The following is a 21309-nucleotide window of genomic DNA, read 5'->3' as shown; positions in this document are numbered from 1 at the left end:
TCCCGGAGGGTCGGAATAATTGATATTTACGCGGGTTCGCGCGGAGCCCCTTTTAAAATCTTACGAGACGCGTCTCGTAACTCGGGCCACATACGATCCGTACGTGAAGGTCGTCCGGTGTTCGCTCCACTTTTCGTACGAGAAAGGAGTAAAAAGGGTTGGCCCCGGCGGCTCGAGAGGCGGAACGTGGCCGAAACCCTGCGTTTCGGCCACCGGCCAGCACCATGCAAGACCTTGATCCGCAACCATACGTGGTTCGTAACAGTATTTGCATTTTTGTCCCGAGACATAGTCGTAGTGCCACCGTTTTTCGTAATTTTCTCTTACTATTTTTTCCTTTTTCCTTTCGTTCAAACCGATATCCCGTGATATGGAGCAGTCGTATTTTTATCTTGAAACATAGTCGTCTCCACGTTGATTTCTATATTTATTTTATCTCCTTTTTCTCTCTTTCCGTCAAATAAAGAAATGTCTTTTTGACAGATAAAATGACGATCCAGTGATACCTAGTAGCTGCATTTTCCTGTTGGAACATAGTCGTCTCCATATTGATTTCTATATTTATTTCGTCTCCATTTTTCTTTTTCTCTGTCAAATAAAGAAATGTCTCTTGGACAGATAAAATGACGATCCAGTGATACTTAGTAGCTGCATTTTCCCGTTGAAACATAGTCGTCTCTATGTTTATATTTTTTCTGTTGTATTTTATAAATTTATTCTGAGACATAGATCCTGCGCCGTTGTTATTAACCCTTTGCGCTCAACGATGTTTTGGCTAAAGAAGGGTACGAGTTGAAAAATTTTCTGCTATAAGGCTGATGATGTTTTTTGAGCAGTAAATAAGAAATCGTATAATAATTAACACGTAGAATTATTTAATTTCGATACCTCGCACAATGTTACATTATTTTAAATTTGATATATTAATTAATATCGAGCTTCGAAATTTTATCAAATGGCGACTGAAGGGCGCCTCTCGAGTGCAAAGGGTTAATATTTTTATCAAGCGATTGTCGAATGAACATTTTGATTGGGTTCACGTTCAAAATGAGGTTGTTCTATCATTTCAGCAATTTTGCGAGGAAAGGAGAACTTTGAAGGTTCGAAGGGATCGCGTGTTCCTCCGTGCCATGATCGATAGTTCGCTCAAAACAATCGGCCTTTCGCGTTTTTCGATTGATTAAAAGGGAAAATTGCATTCCTGGTTTTGCTGAAATTCTTCCTGTATTTGATACGGGGCTGGATAGCGGTAATTATCGGCTGGTTGCTTTTAATCCGTGAATTGTATTATCTTGCGAAGCTCGTGGAATTAGCCGGGCAGGAGTAAGCAAAATCGAGTGAAATTAATTAAACAAGAGTAGGTAAGTAAAAATCGAATGAAATTAATCAACGCTAGAACTACTGATTCAGCTGCAACTGCAAAATCATTGAAAACATGCATCTGCTTTTAACGAAATTAATATCAACCCTCGTTGAGACAGAAACGAAATCCTGAATATCTATTTACACGTTTCCATTTTGTATCATCCTAAGTATACCTAACTCAGACCGACCCTTTGCTAAGATGGAAACGTAATCATATATACGTATCCATTTTCATCGCATCACTTTAATTATTATTATCTATGTACACCGTATCTAAATACACCAAACCCAACCCAAACTTTTACTGTGACAGAAACATAGTCACGTATACTACCGTCGTACCACTTTAATTATTATTATCCAAATATTAAATTATCCTGTACCTAGATACACATATTACGATACAGGCGATCCTTGATTTTCTCACATTCTACATTCGCACATTTTTAAAAATTGAACTTCTTAAGCCTTTCTTTCAAGAAAATTAAAAGAGGAATGGTATTCAACTAATTTTTATATTTTATATTTTTAAATTCTGCGAGCTACCAGGTAGCTACGTATTTACGTAGACTCTTGGTAGGGCTATGTAATTTGTAATTGGATAGAGTTTCCGAATTTGAGATACAAGGGTAGGGGTTACAAACGGAAAATCGAACTGAATTATTGCCTCATACTTCAGGTACTATATATGATGACCAGGCGTGATGGTACTATCGTGTTTTACCTGGGGTACGGAGTCGGCACTATGGTATTTCTTGATGAGTAATAATACCACCGAAACGGTATTTCAAGGATTAACATATACTAATATCTAATTAGCAATATTAACCGCTACGTCTGCGATATCCTGCGAAACCTGTGGCAAGGAAATCTTATGTGAATATGGCATAGTTTGCAGGTAAAGTCAAACATAAACATCACCATTTTAATAATAGTTTAACCCTTTGCACTTCGTTGTCACCACTGTAATGACGTTGTAAGCTAGCCTTTAACTCCATGAAATTTGCATAGTTTGCAGGTAAAGTCAAACATAAACATCACCATTTTAATAATAGTTTAACCCTTTGCATTTCGTTGTCACCACTGCTCCGTGAAATCTAAAAGCAATTTTATATATTTGTACGTTTAAAAATTAAAGTGATCATCATTTTTCCATGGTGCCCCAACTATTATATTGTACCAACTGTAAAATGTTAAACGCGTGTTAGAATTATTACAATATTTCATATTTAATCTAATAATGGAGGAAAATAGCTATGAAAAAGTAGCTAGTATAGTATTGAAGTAACTAGTAAGTCATATTGAGACTTCTTTGAAGTGCAAAGGGTTAAAATCAAATCTCTATGTCAACAAAATTCGTGTCCTCGCTTTATCATCTTCACCTCTGTTTTGTCGTCTCATTGGCAAACATAGTTCATTCGAATTCGCCGGAACCACACCTAAAGGTGCCTTCCACGGCAGACTTAACGCGATACAGAAAGCGGAAGTTGGAACGAAAGGGGAGTAGCTTTGTTTTAAATTCAAATGATCTAAATCCCCGTCACAGGGGAAGTGAAACGCGATAAGAGACTCTAAGAGTCCCCTTTTATTCCTGGTTACCTGTTTTCGCGCGATTATCTAGCCACGGAAGAAGAAGAGGAGTCATAGCTGGAAGGAAAACGGTCCCCGTGGCATATTTTCTCGCACTGTTCGCCATCTCCGGCTATCCAAGCTCGCCAGACCCGATGGTTCGGTTTAGTTTCAGGATTTTCCTCGAATGCACATTTGTCTCGGCCGAGACTCGCAGCAAAAAGGCCATGCAACGGCGGAACGATAGCGGAGAGCCACTTATGGCACCCTTATCTCCGCCGGCACCATGGTCAGCTCGACCGTTACGGCACATTAGGAAAGCCGATTTTATGGCATTTTTCGAAGGGTAATTTCGGGGATTACATAAATCGACAGGCATTACGTTCGATACCGGCATCGACCGTTCTGCAATCTCGGTTTTACAACGCGCGCTCGTTGAATCAATGTTGCTCTTATCCTAATAGGGATTGATTTGATGGGGAGGTTGCCGTCTTCCAAGAATTCCTCCGAAGGTGAAGCTCCGGATAACTTGTTGCTCGAAATGGAATTTTTCTTTCCTTCTTTTTTACGCATTTTTACCGCATTTTTCATGTCTCGCGTTTTATGGTACTTTGATGGCGCAGGGGTATGAAATTCACGGGATTTGGGAATATGATCGAGCCTGACTACTGATAAGAACGAGTAGCTGCTTATTTTAAATTCGTTTCAAAAATTGAATACGTCGAATACGTAAATTTAAAATTTATATTAATTCAATATTTTTGTGTAATGGATTTTAGCTGTTTTATATTTTATTGTATCTTGATGGAAGAGTATCCGAAATTGATGGGAACTTTATTAAAAATTTCTATCTCTCCCAATATTTGAATTTTTTATTTATAAATTTCAAAGCTTGTATATTCTGCAATATTTGAATGGTCGTGTGTTAAAAATTGCTGGGGTTGGAAAAATGATGCGATAATATAAATTCTTTATAATAATTAGCTAAAAATATGGACTAATATGTTAATATTAATTACAATATTTTTGTGTAATGGATTTTAGCTGTTTTATATTTTATTGTATTTTGATGGTAGAATATTCTAAATTGATGGGAACTTTATTAAAAATTTCTATCTCTCCAAATATTTTAATTTTTTAATTATAAATTTCAAAGCTTGTATATTCTGCAATATTTGAATGGTCGTGTGATAAAAATTGCTGGGGTTGGAAAAATGATGCGATAATATAAATTCTTTACAATAATTAGCTAAAAATATGAACTAATTTGTTATATCGGTTTCACTGTTTGCATAGACTCAGTATTTACTTTAATTGTCAAGGGATGGGGAAATATTTATTAATTCGTTGTATTTTACAGCATGTAAGTGGGTTTGAACATCCGTGGCAACTAGCGCTTTGAAAATCCGTCTAAAAATCGAGTAACTATTTGGTTCCGTTTCGTTTCGCCTAAACGATTCACGAGTTAGGTCGATATTCCACTGAACTGTTAATGTTGATTGCGGTCGGCGTTGCAAACAATCCAGACGAAACGGCGCCGTGAAGTTTGCGAGTTTGGATTAAACATGCATCGGAACAGAGGGATGAATTCGATTAGGAATGAAACGTGATGTTATCATAATACAAATTCCGCTTAGGTGTATACACTTCGTCGTTGAAAACACAAAGAAATTATTCGCATAAAAGTTGCTTATTACGGTGGAGAAAATTTAATAAGGTTCACGAATCTTTTGAAAATTATTATTCATAGAAATATTGAAATATTGGAATTAAATATTAGAAATATTGGAAATAAATATTAGAAATATTGGAATTTATTTAATGGGACTGAATATTTTTATTATTGTAAATTTTAATATCCGGACTGCAAATTTTAAGTTTAAATAGTGGGAAAATCGATACGTGTTGTGGAAATTTTAATTCTGTACGTAAAAATTTCGAATTTCTCCGAATTATGTATTGAAACATTTTTATCTATATAAAACAAACAGAAGTAGCTCTAAAGAATCGTTTCATGGAAACGTGGATCGCATGCTCGTTTGCGATACAATTAGCACAAGCTGCATGCAATTACGTTACCACAGTTAACTTCTTCAGCTGAGTATTCTATCCAGGCTAAGCAATAAATGTAATACATCGAGATTCCTAATAAAATCCCACGAATACCTATTTCATCGTAACATTGTAGAACGATATTACATCCCATATTACATCTGAATTAAATCTACACCAATCTAGTCCCATTTCCATTAGCATCGAGCAATATTCCTAATTACAATTGTTCATTATAAATCTAAATGATCAACGTATTATTTAATCCTTTGCACTCGATAGGCGACTCTCAGTCTCTATTTAATCAGATTTTAAAGATCGAAGTTAATTAATATATCAAATTTGAAATTACCCATCGATGCGTGGAATATCGAATTAAAATAATTCTACGTCTTAATTTGCATACGATTTTTCATTTACTGTTTTAAAAATATCGTCGACTTTATGGCTGACAGTCTTCGAATTACTATGTTTTTGCAACGAAAAAATCGCCGAGTGCAAAGGGTTAAATCTTAAACAAGGAAATCTTTTGAATTTTGTTTAAAAAATATTTCCATTATCCTCCAATATCCTACTTAATAATTATACAGGATGGGGCACTTAAAATCTTCCACGCCAATTATTCACCTGTTGTCAATGATGGAAAATAAAGATGACACAAATTTGCTCTGTTCTAAGGGTAAGATAATAATTCTGTTATGGTTGGTGCTATTTTTTAAATTTATTTTCTATTACACCTAACCTCCAGTGATCTCGAATGACTTCACTCATAGATCATTACAATCCTTCATTACAAATCTAAACGATTAATATATTATTTAAATCTTAAACAAAAACTCTTTTGGATTATCATTTTATTTCAAAAACATCTGCTTTATCCTTCGGTCAATTCAATAATTATACAGGGTGGGACACATAAAGCCTCCCACGCGAATTATTCATCTGTTGTCAACGATGAAAAACAAGGATGACAGAAATTTGCTCGGTTCCAAGGGTAGAATAATAATTCTCTTATGGCTGATACTATTTCTTAAATTTATTTTCTATTACACCTAACCTCCAGTGATCTCGAATGACTTCACTCATAGATCATTACAATCCTTCATTACAAATCTAAACGATTAATATATTATTTAAATCTTAAACAAAAACTCTTTTGGATTATCATTTTATTTCAAAAACATCTGCTTTATCCTTCGGTCAATTCAACAATTATACAGGGTGGGGTATTAATATATTATTTAAATCTTAAACAAAAACTCTTTTGGATTATCATTTTATTTCAAAAACATCTGCTTTATCCTTCGGTCAATTCAATAATTATACAGGGTGGGACACATAAAGCCTCCCACGCGAATTATTCATCTGTTGTCAACGATGAAAAACAAGGATGACAGAAATTTGCTCGGTTCCAAGGGTAGAATAATAATTCTCTTATGGCTGATACTATTTCTTAAATTTATTTTCTATTACACCTAACCTCCAGTGATCTCTAATGACTTCACTCATAGATCATTACAATCCTTCATTACAAATCTAAACGATTAATATATTATTTAAGTCTTAAACAAAAACTCTTTTGGATTATCATTTTATTTCAAAAACATCTGCTTTATCCTTCGATCAATTCAATAATTATACAGGGTGGGACACATAAAGCCTCCCACGCGAATTATTCATCTGTTGTCAACGATGAAAAACAAGGATGACAGAAATTTGCTCGGTTCCAAGGGTAGAATAATAATTCTCTTATGGCTGATACTATTTCTTAAATTTATTTTCTATTATACCTAACCTCCAGTGATCTCTAATGACTTCACTCGTAGATCATGCTACTCTTTATCGAAATTATCGAGACTATCGAGATATGAATAAAAAAGGTACGTAATTAGCCTTCACTGTGTCCTTTATGTCTGTACCCATGAAAAATTATTGTCACCAGTTTATCTGCTACTTGGAATCAAGCAATTTTCGTCCGATATCATCTTTTTATAGCTGAAAACGAGCGAGTTGCTCAGGTGTAAACTTCTACCTGCCCCACCCGGTGTAAAAGCATTCCAGGAATAAAGCAAACACGAGCCGTCAAACACCCACCACATCCAATTTTTGCCAATCCTTCACCCTTCGTCTTGGCGAACAATTACTAATCGCGTTATGATCGCAACACACGGAAGTTGGCTTGGAAGTTGGGCGAAGCTCGTGCACGGAATATTCCCGGTTCACCAGGGGGATGATCCGGAGCTAACGATCTGAGAAGTTGGCTAAATTGCACGTTCGTTAAATCGCGTTCGCAGAAGAGGATGCAGCCTTGCAGCTTCGGCTCTGATAAGGCGTGCCTTAATCACGTAACATCGATTATCGCGAAAGTCGAGGCGCGTTATAATACACGTCGCGCATTGCTGCTTTAATTATCCTAACTACCAGGTGGTTGATTCGTTGCTCGTCTCGGCCAAACTCGCAGCCGATGAAAGTTTCCCGGTCCTTTCTATGGAAAGTCGATCGGCCAGTCTCCGTTCGTCTGCCAGCAAATCAAGCGTGGAAATTGAATCCTTGCTCCTTCTCGATCCCTCGCATCATCGATCCACGCTTTTGTCTCGCGTTATTCGTCTGCCAAACAAGCGAGATCTCTCCTTTTCCTTCCTCCTTTCCTTTTTATTCCTTTATTTATTTTGCATCTTCTTTCCTTTTTAACACGTTGACTGCCATGGTGGTCATCAGTGACCGTGGCTTGGCTCCCCAGTGGTATCATGATGATCACCGATGTTCGATCATACTAACTTTTTAAATTTATATTCGTTTCATTTTAACCATTTTTTGAACATTTGAAGAAAGTAAATAAATAAATAGACATTAATAATTTGCATTCTCGGTAGTTAAATTTTTACAGCGAATTAATCCACTTTTCCATGATTATCTCATTATTCTATATTAACCCTTATCGAACGCTTTTTATACGTGATTCTCACTAGGTTGTAGCCGGTTTCGGTAAATATGCAAAAGATTTCCGTCTTGTCACCTCCCACGTGACGCATGACCGCAACGATAAAGTACTATTGTCACGTGAGAAGTGACTTATGACTGATAAGGGTTAACACGCTGACTGCCATGGTGGTCATTAGCGACCGGCACTTAACTTCACAGTGGGGCCATGGCGGTCACAAGTGTCTGGCGATACTAATTTTTTAAATTTATATTTATATTTAACTTAAAATTATTTATATCTAACCAATTTTTGAATATTTTAACGTCGCAAATAAATAGAGAACTTTGAATAGAAGAGGTTAAGAAACATTTTATGCTATAAAGCTGATGATATTTTTTCAGCAGTAAATAACAAATCGTATAATAATTAACACGTAGAATTATTTCATTTCGATACCTCGCACATTATTACGTTATTTTAAATTTGATATATTAATTAATATCGAGCTTCGAAATTTTATCAAATGGCGACTGAAGAGTGCCTCTCGAGTGCAAAGGGTAATTTGCACCATTTTTGTTTTGCCATATCGTTTGATAATTCATTATTGTATCGTAAGAATAATGGAAATTTTATCGTGGCCCCCCGAGTGTATCGTGGTACGTGGCAGACAAAGTGTTAATCGTATTTTGGGGTGGTTTTTGGTTTCATTCTCACGAGTGTCTCGCGAGTGCAGCTTGTCTGATAACTTCAAGGACAGGTTGTATCACGGACGGGTTGTAATTTATTTTCCGTTCGTTTTCGTCCCGTGTTTCTCAGAACAATGCACTGGCCGACAATGCGACCGGCTATTACGCCCGCACCGGAAGTACATTCGACTATATTAACTTTTCGACCGACTTTAATTACGCTTCGTTGAATGGACCTCGTGGGAAACGTATTGCGCGCGAATCGCTGGAAATCTGGACTTTTGATGCCCGAAATGTTCCTGTGCAGGCTGTTCGATGTGATTGAAACGAGAGGTGGCTTTAAACGCGATGTGGAATGAGAGGGGTGAGATGGTACGAAACGAAGAATATTCCTTTTAGAATATTTCTCGCTCCTTTTGTTTTTTAATTGGAGCTTTATGTTGTTAATTGTAGTATTGTGCATGGTATTCTGTAGTGAGGAAGAAATTGTTAGGTGGATTAATTGTACATGTGTGGAATCATAGGGTGCATTCGTGATAAGGCCTGGATAATGATCGAATGTAGGGGATTCGTTTCCTCCACTGTTTTGCAAAATTGAAACTTTATGTTACACTGATGGGATATTGTTTTGGGGGTTGCTTTTCGAAAAATTTATTCATTTTTGAGTTAGGAATTATATTAGAGTAGTTATATTGGGGTATACTGTGGAGGAAAAATAATTTAATAACCGTTAGTTGCGAAAGCGTTTTTAATTGATTGATTATATCAATGTGTCAGTGTCAATCAAGATACGAAAAATATAGGAGTCGACAGAAATTATACCGAGGTGGTCAATAAGTAATGTCAGACCTTTACAGAAAATAATGTTCATTTATCTTTTAGTATAATTCAATATTATATATGCGAGTAAATGGATAAACTGATGAGAATATTTATTGAACACAATAACAGCACAACGTTAATTATAACTAAAACTCGTAAAATAAATTCGCTTCTAACTGCGATATAATCTCTCGAGGACTCTCTCACACACAACGTCTATATGTAATGACTGTCATTCACCTACTGATTGTTTTCCGCGACTCTTTGTCATACTCGTCGCACACATATTCTTCCACACAAACATTTCTCACACTCATACCACACATTCTATGACAATCACTACCACAATATATAAGTTAGTATAATTTTTATACATGTTATTACTTTGTATAATTCAATTTAATTATATATAAGTAATATTATCATTACTTTAGTATAATCCAATTTTATTGTATATAATTAAATGCTAATGGAAGTTACTTATTACAGAGAAAATGATCGATATAATATTTAATAAAACCATTTCCTGTTTATTATTATTTTATACCGAACATACGGACGTAATAATTGTTATTTCCATTTTGTCGCGAATGATCAGTAATTTTGTAAATACTTATCGAAAATACGAAATACATTTTCATTTTCATCCTGTTATCTTGAACAATCGTTAATTTCATTGCAAAATAATTTACATTCGGTCGATCGTGTCTCGGTATCGATATTTAAAAAATATTTCTGTAAAACGAAGAATAATTTTTATTTTCTCCCTTTCGTGGTAAGTGGTAATTAAGTACAATACTTGTTATCAGATCGTTCGAATGTATCGATAAAAATGACGAGTTTCAGGGAAAGGAAGGAATTTTCGTATCGTGTTTGCTCGGCAGTGTGAACGCGCTTAATAATCGCGATTCAGACGATCAATTTGGATAACGATAGCGCAGAGATCATAGTTCACGATAACAGGGCACATTAGGGTCGCATTAGAGGCAATTGCGTTGGCGCGCGCCTCGTTCGAGTTTCTAGATTGCCTCGCTCCTACCACCGATACGTCGATCGCGAACGCCAGATTCGAATGGTACTTGCACTTCTGACAAGACCACTTGCGCGAGAACTTTGCAAACACGGCAATCCACCTTGGAAGCACCTTTTCCGAACATTGCCTATGAAACGTTTCAACTTTGTAACAACTGCTTGAATAAATACGATATCTCGTAATCGATCAAACATTTCCCTTTCTCCGTTGCTTTATCGTTTTATAATTTCAGATTTTGGATTTTGGAAAAAGCGTAATTCTGAAAAGTTCCTTCGTGACTTTTTAATGCGATATTTTCTTAATATTTTTTTTATTTTTTTTTTTTTTTTTTTTTTTTTTGCTTCTATATAATGTTACGAAGAAAGAAAATATATTTTTAATATATTTCGTAGGTTATAGTTATTAATTTTCGTACTTAGGTATTAATTATGTTACGTAATTTTATTTGTGACAAAATTGGAATTTGATAATAATTGGTGTTTTTTCCTGTTTCAGGATCTACAGATCATATACTATGGTTTGCTGGGTCTGGAAGCGTTACGCCCGTGCAGAGATTCCATTCTCCGTGGGCTTTGCAAAATTGTACGATACGAAAGGCACCATGCGAATCATGTTCTTTATTAGTGAGTATTTTTATTCGTTACCGTATCGTAGTGCACTGGGTATGTAGGAAAGGTTTATTTATTTTGTATAGAAATTGTTTTCGCTTTTGGTACATATTGCGGGGCTTTTAATAGTAATATAAATTGGGGCAACAATTTTCTGAAATTGCACGTTTGTCGCGAAATAGTTTTCTACGTTATCTGAAATAGATGGTGTGTTAGAAAAATGGTAGGAAATTTCTTTATCGGCAGATTTTTATAGCTTGCTACTGTTTTATCGACGTGTCTCTCTGTTACCTCTCGTAGAAAACTAGAGCACAAATCTGTAACGAGATAGACATAACCAATGCAGTTTTCTGTTCTATATCTTGAGCTTTGCTACAATCTTCGTGTCATTTCCAATGTTACCGATTAATGTACATAATTGCAACGAGGATTTTATCGCTGCTATCGTTTGCGTTGAAATTAATATTCGCTCCGAACTTTGATCTGAAACATAAAGATTTAATTATCCATATTACTAACTCGAGAATTAATAAATCTTTCAATTAATAAACTCTGATTTTTCCACTGCTATGCATCGATATATATCCGACTAGGAAATAAATTACCACTCTTATCGATACTACTGGGTAAGTTATTTTTCATATTTGTTTGATCAGTATTTCAGAGCATATTTTATGCGATAGTAGCTCTATCTATACCACGCTTGTGACTAAAATATGGAAAAAGGGGATCATAGATGTCACTAGAGATGGTAATCGGTTAGTTGTTTCCCGCGTTTTTGACGAACGAGTTGGCAGTGTTTGTTAGTGAAAGGGAAATATATCTTACCTTGATATAAAAAGAATATAATGCAACAAGTATTTTCAAGTAAGTAGAACGCTCGTTCCACTTAAATCTTAAATTTGTTTCAAGAGGAAAGTAGAAAATATTAAACGATGTAGTGTACAATAACCTAAAATGAAAATCAAGCCGTAATGAAACTCCTTAAACGTAGATTCCACATAACCAAAAGCATTTTATATGCTAAACGTGCTTGCATATGTTTAATTATGAATTCTACATAACGTAGTATATTTGTTAAAATGTTTCTTCAATAAATTAGTGTTCGTGTAAATATGCATATTGTTGCAAATATATGCTTTGCTTTTCTGACAGGATTTTTTCTTCGATCGTGAAGATGGCGCTACTGTGTCGTTTTCGTGCGTCGAATCTTTTTACGTTTATACAAAGCTATATGTATTTGTGGAAAGGGAGTCAGTTCTATCGATAAATTTGTGTAGGAAATAACTATTATCGCGTAAACGTTGTATTGATACAATAATAACCTATATCGTTACTTATATCGTCATGAATGCGAGAAATGCGTGAATTATGTACAGAGATGTGTTTTATAATTCCGAATAACGAGTCCAGTTTTTGCATTTATAAAGTTAGCTACTTGCTACTTTCAGAGTAACGGAGCTGCGAATTTCCGGTGTGTGCAGTCACTTGTAAAAACGAGAATTTCACGACTAATTGATGATGATTATTACCTATAAAATTAGCTCCTTCATCGGAAATAAACTCGTTATTGTAAATTTTTATATTTCGCGTTTACTTAACATATTCGATACTTGTATTTCCAATTTTCAAATATCCTAAACTTCTTCGGCTTCGATTTCTTTTACAATTTATAACCTATAAATTCGTTCACTATTCTTCTTCCTATTTTAATGAGAAATAATTAGTGATAAATTAATGAAGGATATTATAATTATAATTTTTATTAATTATCGAGGCCCTAAGATATTTTTAACAGATATAATAATAAAATAGCTTACTGCAATAACGAACAGGTTAATAATATAATAATTATGATAATATATCGTACTTAAAATTAAACGATAAATATAATTTTATTCATATTTTCAATAAGTGTGGTACCATTAATGCATAATAAATAAGTATTATATTTAATAAATATGGTATTATATTTAATAAATACAGTACCATAATAAGTACAGTTTTACTTATATTTTAAATATAAATATGATAAAAGTGAATTAATATGGCATACAAATTATTGATATTTAAAAATTTGCAGCACCGGCGAATTGGCCACAAGCTGGTACATACTCCTCTCTGGTTCAGTGTTCATCGATGGTTCGATGTTCCTGCCCCGTTCAAGGTAAGAGAATCTCAGCATCGTTCAATTTCTTTTCCAGTCTATCAGTGGCCAACTATCTCGTGCCTCGTACAATAAACTTTTTTCCCCCTGCTTATTATTCATCAATATTTACTCTTCAATTTTATCACTCATAATCACGCAGAAAAGGGGCAAAAAGGGCGGGGAGGAGTCAGTTTTGTGTCGAACAAACGACACAGGCTGATTTATTTAAACGGCTTCCGGCCCGGTTGGTTTGCCTTAATTTCACATAAGATTTACATTGCAAATGCAGCTCTCGTAACTCTCGGTACACTATAAATTCACGTGCCTGTGTTTTGGAGCGCGCCGGCGATGCCCATAAATTCCAGTTATTGTAATCATAATTCAGCATTTGTAATTTCATCCGTGGACTTCACCGCGTTTCCGTAATAAATCGTTCCTGAAAATCACCTCGTAGATCCAGTCATCAACTGATCGCCTGCTTTATCGCAATTAGGGCGGATTTCCATTGTAATACGCGCCTGCGTTTCACCGGCAATCTCACCGGCCACCTTCGTCTCTTTCCACCTTTTACCTCTTGTTTTCAATATCATACCGAATTCGTTTTACGCGAAGAAGCTGCCGAGATAGAAATCGATCGTGGCACGTATATCTACGGAGACGTTGCACGTGTACCGGGTGTGCGAAAAAGTCTCGCCATTTTTCCGCGTCTGCTACCCTCGACATCCGGGATTGTTGAAACGCGATTTTTGCCAAATTTTCGCGGTGGCAAGCCATAATGATATTATACACGGCTTATTATAGATGTTTCGAAGCTCAAATTATCGGTCGGGATAGTAATTCGATTATGGCGAACGTTCGGTTAATAATGCGCAATTTTGTGGAATTACGCACACAAGGCTTGATCGAATCTTTTACAAATTTGCAAATGTATGGTAATTGCGTTGCTTTTTAGCCGAATCCATTGAATTTTGTAGAAACCGTATAGAGTATACCGATTGCGAGTATACTAATCGTGGAAATATGGTAATTTTTCGTTTATTATACTCTTGATACGAAGAAAAATACAACTCGGGTGAAACGAGAAACGTATCCGCAATTTTAACGCATCTTGGAATAACAATTCCGCTTCGTTCTACTTCGTTTCGCAAATTTTTCAAATTTTCGCGCCAAAACACTCGGTGGAAATGGATAACCTAATAATGGACCTTTGCACTCGGCGATTTTTTCGTTGCAACAAAATAGTAATTCGAAGACTTTCTGTCATAAAGTCGACGATATTTTTAAAACGGTGAATAAAAAATCGTATGCAAATTAAGACGTAGAATTATTTTACTTCGACGTTCCGCGCATCGCTGGGTAATTTTAAATTTGATATATTAATTAACATCGATTTTTAGTATGCAATGGGTTCACATTTTAATATTTCAAATAAATCTACATTTTTTTATTGCGTAATTAATTAGCATATTTGGCAGACGAACGTCGCGATCGTCTCACCCAGTATATGACAACTTTGTGGAAGAGTTAGGAAACGATTAGTGCACTTTAATACGAAATACGTGGAGGATGCAAATATGGAGGAGTGCAATATCGGTCGAACAGATTTTGCAACTTCACGATCACGGTATATATCACACACACGCGGAGCAGGCTCATAAATCGTTCTGTACCAGGGTTACGGTCGCAGTTTTCTCTCTTTGTGTCCCTCGAACCACGGAAATTCTCATTAATCGTGTAACCTCGTTCCTTCGAGGTGTACGTGCGTCGGGACACATTGTGACGGCGAATGTATTAGATAATCTACTTTTAATGAAATTCAATCACTGTGGAAAGAAAAAGCAAATTTTCACTGCATCGGTTTAATGCGTCCATTCTCTCTCTCCCTTGCTCCTTCGTCGTGGACGCGTATCGAGTAGCTCGTTTTACCCACTGTCCTAGAATGATCGATATTAAGGGTTGAAGAGGCTCCTGTTTGTTTGTTCATAGTATAAAAAAATATCGCATCGCTTGGTACGAGGTTGGAATTTTTACGTCAGTTTTTACATGCATGATAAATAACCCCAAAAATGTGTGCACGAGTTCTGTTTCGTTATTTATTTTTATTTTCATTAAACATTCGGAGGTATACATGCGAGGTGGATTAATTCCAATACCGAACTTATTAAAATTTTAATGACAGGCAATTGATCGATGCTTGGCCCCTTACGTTGAAAATAAATTGCCCAGTTATCGTTAAGGAAGAAGGTAAAATGTTCGATTACTAGAGAATTTACGTATTTGAATGAATTTCGTGTCAATTTTTCCCATTTTACCAACTTTGTTTATTCGTCGTTTACGTATTTCAGGTTTATTTCGATATTTTTGTTTTATATTTACATATGGAAAATTCTCTGGCCGATTTCGATTCGAAATTACTGGTCAGCAAAGCGTTCACATTCCCCGGCTATTTTTCCATCCACCGGTCATATGACCGGTCGCGGTAGGTTCAGCGTCGAGTCGAACACGCTCAATTATCGCTGTTGGCACAGATAACCGAGCAAAAACGTTCTTCCGAGAGTCGTTCTACCTTCAACATTTCGCGCTAGATTTCGTATCCCGTTCCTCGTCGAGATACTTTTGCGGATGGTCGGTGCGAAGCCCACGTGCGGTCGCGAGTTCGCGCTTCACGGTTTCTGGTCTCCCATGCACGTAAACAGAAAAATTTGCCGACTAACCACGGGTGTGGCTGCGTTTTAAGTATTCCGTCTCTCTGTGCTCGCCGCCACTCTATCCCCCCTCTTCTCTCTCTCTCTCTCTCTCTCTCTCTCTCCTCTCTCTCGCTCCCCGTTTCCCTGTTCCTCGTGTTTCTCTTTCATTACGCTTTAATGTACTTCTATCTCCGTCCTGTCTGTCTTCTATCTTCCCTCCTGCACGTGTCATCCATCTCACTTTGTCTTTCACCCTTTTCACTCCCTTTTCGTTTTCTTCCTATTTATCCCTTTCTATGCGTGCAGATATCTTCCTTCTCTTTCCACGTTACGGCACTTTTACCATTATACTACCGTCTTTCCTGTCTCTTTACCCCGCTTCCATTTTTTTCTTTTTCCTTTTCCCTATCTTTATCCCTTTCTGTCCATCGTACAGACCGTATTTTCTCTTTTCCCTATTTTTCGTACCCTCGTACTCCCTCTCGCGACCATTCACTTACTCACTTTCTCTGGCGTTCGCCGTCTCCTGCACACCAACGCCACCTGGCGTACATTTACTCACTCCGCATTCTTTCTCGTACGCTTACTCACTCGCTCCGTTTCTTTCATGATGCTTCCGTCCTTGTCCGACTCGCACGGTAAGCCGACCCTCTCGCTCGTCGCAACCTTCCCTCCCCACCATCGCGCCCTGCCATCTCGTAATCGTGCCGAGAATTTACGAACCGAGCCGAGTCGAGCGCTGTCTAAGTGCAACGGAGAAGGATAGAGAAGGACGGAGATATCGGAAGGAGACGGGCGTGAGAGTGGGACAGGCATAGGAGTTAACGGACAGAGAGAGGTTCTCTGGTGCGACGAGGAAGGACGGAGAGAGTAACGTGGCGCGAGTTGAAGGGAGAGGGAACGAAAGAGAGAGAAAGACTTCGATCGCAGGGACGTAGCAAGGCGTCGAAACCTGTGGCTTTCTTGGCATGTAAATTTTTTATTCTTCGGGTTTATAGGCGATCATAAAGGGTTTGATGAGCGCTACGGTAGTGGAGCGTGGTGTAGGTTACGCGTAATGGCCGGTAACGGAAAACCTTTGACGTCCGCTTTTTTCTTTCTTAATCGATAAACGTCCGTTATCGAAACAGCAATTTTTATCTCGAAATTACCAAATTTTATTTCGAATCTTCTCCAAGGCAATTTTCAAATTGTACACGAATTATCCAGTAATATTATTGCAAATAATTTCCAAAATTTATTCCTTCGTAAAACCATCGTTTCCTATTATTCTCCGAGACAAATAACGCATCGCGATATATGAAATTTTTCTTCGTAAAAATCAAACCCACCCTCACGAAAATACTTCGGTATTCCCAAACAAATCTCACCATTGAAGCCCATAAACTTCCCACGATTCGCTAAACACGCCAAACTAATTTCACTCCCGTTCCAATCTCTCGCTTCATAAATCATTCCTCGATTACACCCCTTTATCTACTCCAGTCTACCGAATCGATCGTCATTATCCCCTGCGTAATTCGATTTATCCACCCGGCAGTTCGTCCCTTCGTTTCTTACCGTTCATCAGCCGTGGACGTCCGAATAAAATTCAAAACGAACCCCCATCGATTTTCACGCCGGGTACCCCCACCCTGGGCGTTCGGGCAGACTCGCGTGGCACGCGATCGAGGGACTCGCCGGTGGCCACGAGGCACTCGGTACAACACTGAAAGCGTACAAGAGAGAAAGAAGGGGGGCCTCACCTACCGAGAGAGACTCCAGTCTTCTCGAGTATATCGTGGTGGCTGGCGAGTGTTGCGATTAATACCGGACTGCACCCGCGAATCGCATTCCAATCCCGGCGTTTCCCATCCGCGTTTCCTGCGGGAGGAAGTACGTTGCCTCGCGGACATGTAGCGGACGCGTTCGTGGGATAGACGAAGACCGCGTAACGGAGCGACACGGCGGAGCGAGAGAGACAGCGACAGAGCGAGAGCGAAGGCTAGAAAAAGGAGGATAGGACGGATCGAATCGGAGCACGACTCGAAAGTTTGGCGCAACGACGAGCTCCGAAGCAGTGCGGTGTATCTATAGTGTGCCTGTCCCATGGTCGCCGGTGCACGCGTGTCCCCGGTTGTCTGTCATCCAATGCAGCGTGTCTTAACGATCGATTTTCGGGATAAGAAAGAAAAGAGCGTGGCCTTTCCGGCACTGCACGTGCGCGCCGCCCTCTCTCTCCCTCTCCCGCTCCAGTCTCTTTTCGCAGCACTCGAGAGGCGTGAGTAAAACAACAGGGGCGAGCGCGTACCCTTGGACCTCCGCCGTACACGCGTCGGATGCAGCGGCTTCCTCGCACCTCGTCGCTCTGACGCAATTGCTCTCCCGCTGCGCGAATCCTCGCTCTCCAACCACCCTGTACCCTGGAGTAAGGAGCCCGCGAACCACGGTCTAACCTCCAGTCCAACCTGCATCGAGTCTCCAGCTAGACTTCGCTAGGCGAGAAACTTTCGCGCCAGTCATCCATCGGTGATCGCTTGCTCGATCAGTGATTGGTCCAACGTGCCGCGGGAAATCCTCGGAAAGTCACCGTGGAAAATACACTCTCTCTCTGGATCTCGATTATCGATAAGGACACACCTGGAGTTATCCATCTTCGTCAGCTTCGAGGAAATTCGCCCGACCATCCCCTAGAAGTCGAAGATCATCCGTCGATCCTCGCGAACAGCCGCGACAGACAGGCTCCGGATCGTGGCCTCTGAGAGATAATCTCGCTGCTCGATCTTAACGATCGTTTCACCGCGGTGGCGAAAAAGTGGCGCGTAGATCAGCACGAGGAACGAGCCGGCTGTTGGAACCCGTTTGGAAGGCGAACGCGCATACCGAAATCCAGGTGGACCGGTGACCCGTGAGCAGAGGAAAACCGGAGTCCGCGAGCACCCAAGCCTGTGTCCGTGGCACCCAAGGCTCGCACTGTCGCTCGCGCGGCTCACCGCCTCTGCCGACCGCCTCTGATCGAGGACCGTGTGGCATCGATGATCGCTCTCCGATCCACGGCACTGGAACGCGCCCCATAGCGGTTCTCTGCTCTTCCTACAGTGTTTACGAGGGCGCACCCGATCGAGTACACGGCCAGCCGCCTAGGCCTGCTAGCCTACGTTGCCAAGGATAATTGCCTATTCGCTTTCACCCAAGAAACGAGTCGACGAGTCAACTGGGTTCAGAGGGAGCACGGTATTCCGTGATAAATCTAATAATCGAGCCAACGGCCCGTGGCTCATCCACGAGGGTGCGTCTCACGAGGAGCAAGAGGGAGAACTCCAAGTCTCCGAGGTTTCTCCGGGTTCTCGTCTAGGATTCCAGCGTATCCTGGGTCTAGAGATTAGGTAGACCTTAACTCGGAGGATCGTCCTGGACGAGCTGTTCCAGTGCTCGGATCTCGCAAAGTGGCTGAGAATTTCGGTTGATACGGTTTCATCGAAAATCCGGAATACGAGGGAGATTATAGCAGCGGATCGCAAGATTGCAGGCGGATTTGGCGCGAGTGGAATGGTGGAGGGTATCGCGGAGGATCGAGGGCGCGTCGAGGACAAGGAATAGTGGAAAGAATCGTGGCGAGCGACGTGGTGGAAATTATGCTTATGGATCCCTGTGCTTTCGATTCGTCTGACCAGGATTAAGTTTCGAGAAATACGGATCGATCGTGTTCGCGAGGAGTATTCTTAGGATCTCCATCGACTTGGAAGGTAGTATCGAGGACAGAGGTTGGGATCGGTCGACGAACGTCGAGATGTCGTTGGTGTGAAGAATCACCTGGCTGATCGTGGTGGTCGCGTGATTCTCCAGCGTTTCGTTGGACCGTTTTAAAGACAAGGGAACAGCGAGGGAAAAAGCCGGCAAACTGGATGCTCCAGACGGTGCCTCGCCTTCTGCGCCCCCGCCTGACATTACTGTCACCCAGGATGACCGGTGAGGAGCCTTTAATTTAACTTTAACCATGCTCTTTATCCGGCCACAATGCTCGACGTTGATGGGCCACCATTGCGTCGCTGCTGGCATTCTCGTGGTTTTCTCTCGCGGTCTCTTCCATTCGTGTTCGAACTTTTTCCGAATAATCGCGTCGTTGTAAATAATTGGACGTGGCTTTAGTCTGCGGCCAGTCGTTTAGTCTGAAATTATAATTGAAATTATTTGAAATTAATTGAAATTTATTTTTCCTGCTTTTATATATTCCAATCTATAATCCTCGCATCGATTGTCCGTCGTTCTTAGGTGTTCACGTGTCTTCGCGTTCATTCGTATTATTTTCTAAGCTCAAGGTTTTAATCTGACTCATTCGTTAAATATTAATTTAATTTTCTCTCAGGTATTCGATACGTTTATGCTCGTATAAGGATTCGCCGATGATTAGGTATTACGTAAACGGAATTAACATGGCGTCGGTTTTGTTGAAAAATTAACGAAGAATTCGGTCGTTTTACATTCGTTTGGCCCGACTTAATCCGCGAGAATTACGTGAATTTGTTTATAGAACAATCGCCATCGGATATTCTAAAACGTTAATTGTGTTCTATAGTTATGCTAACCGACAGATCGCTGTATAGATCCTCGTACGATCTTTCACATCCGTTTCCCCATAAATTATCATACATTTAAAGGTAGCTTCCTGGAAGGGAACTAATCCGATATCATATGGGTCTCAGTTTATTAAACACGTTATTCTTCTTATACAGACTATTATACCTTATCGTCTTCCTTTATTTCTGATTCGACTTAACAATTATAATACTGAACAGAAATATATAATAATCGTAATCGTGCACGTTTCTGAATAAATGGCGTGTGTAAACCGATATCTCGATTAAGCTCGATTAATCTCGATTCATTTCAATTGTCGGAATATTGGGTTTAAATTCCGGAGAAATATTTTTAGGCACGGGGCAATTGCTGAAAGACGATTTACCAAAAGAGTGGCTGGGGACCTATGGATCTATCTTTTAGAAACGTTTCCAATTATAGGCGAAGTAAAGGGCAAAATCGTCGATGTTCACAGTCCCGAAAATGTCAGAAATATGTTTGACACGGTAGATTGATTGCCCACGTTAATTCCATGGGTAATGATATTTCGATGACCCAGTGGTGTAATATTTCAAGATATATTTAGTACCGATTCTTGTTTCTTTATTTAGTCCACGTCTTCGTAAACGATTCGGATAATCTGGAATTTCATTTGCACCCGTATCTTCGACGCTGTGTACCTTGATTTCTGGCATCTAATCAACTCGAGCGCGTTCTCCGCGAGTGCTAAACAAATAATTACTTTAATAAGGTCGCGCAGGCCTGTAATTTACGTTTGCAGAGAAATCCGAGTGTCGAATATAATAACCGCGGCGAGGAGTGACGGGTTATTAAAATGAAAAGTAATAACCGTGTCAA

The 21309-nt window shown here is 39.2% G+C and overlaps 1 protein-coding gene across 3 annotated transcripts in view; it reads left to right on the top strand.

Moving 5' to 3' along the window:
• Positions 1-21309, top strand: part of LOC108546822 (rap guanine nucleotide exchange factor 2) — a 265110-nt gene that overhangs the window by 10330 nt on the left and 233471 nt on the right. For 2 of the 3 annotated variants that reach the window (XM_017899083.1, XM_017899082.1), the window contains exons 2-3: positions 10946-11073; positions 13142-13225. In XM_017899083.1, coding sequence (XP_017754572.1) covers positions 10946-11073; positions 13142-13225 — 212 coding nt within the window. Of the gene's footprint in view, positions 1-10945; positions 11074-13141; positions 13226-19723; positions 19843-21309 lie in introns of those variants that run through there. The other variant, XM_017899090.1, reaches the window with a different exon arrangement.

The sequence above is a fragment of the Eufriesea mexicana genome, unplaced genomic scaffold, assembly GCF_001483705.2.
Source record: "Eufriesea mexicana isolate 0111107269 unplaced genomic scaffold, ASM148370v2 scaffold794, whole genome shotgun sequence".
In the NCBI taxonomy this organism is placed as follows: Eukaryota; Metazoa; Arthropoda; class Insecta; order Hymenoptera; family Apidae; genus Eufriesea; species Eufriesea mexicana.
This window is presented reverse-complemented; position numbering and strand designations above follow the sequence as displayed.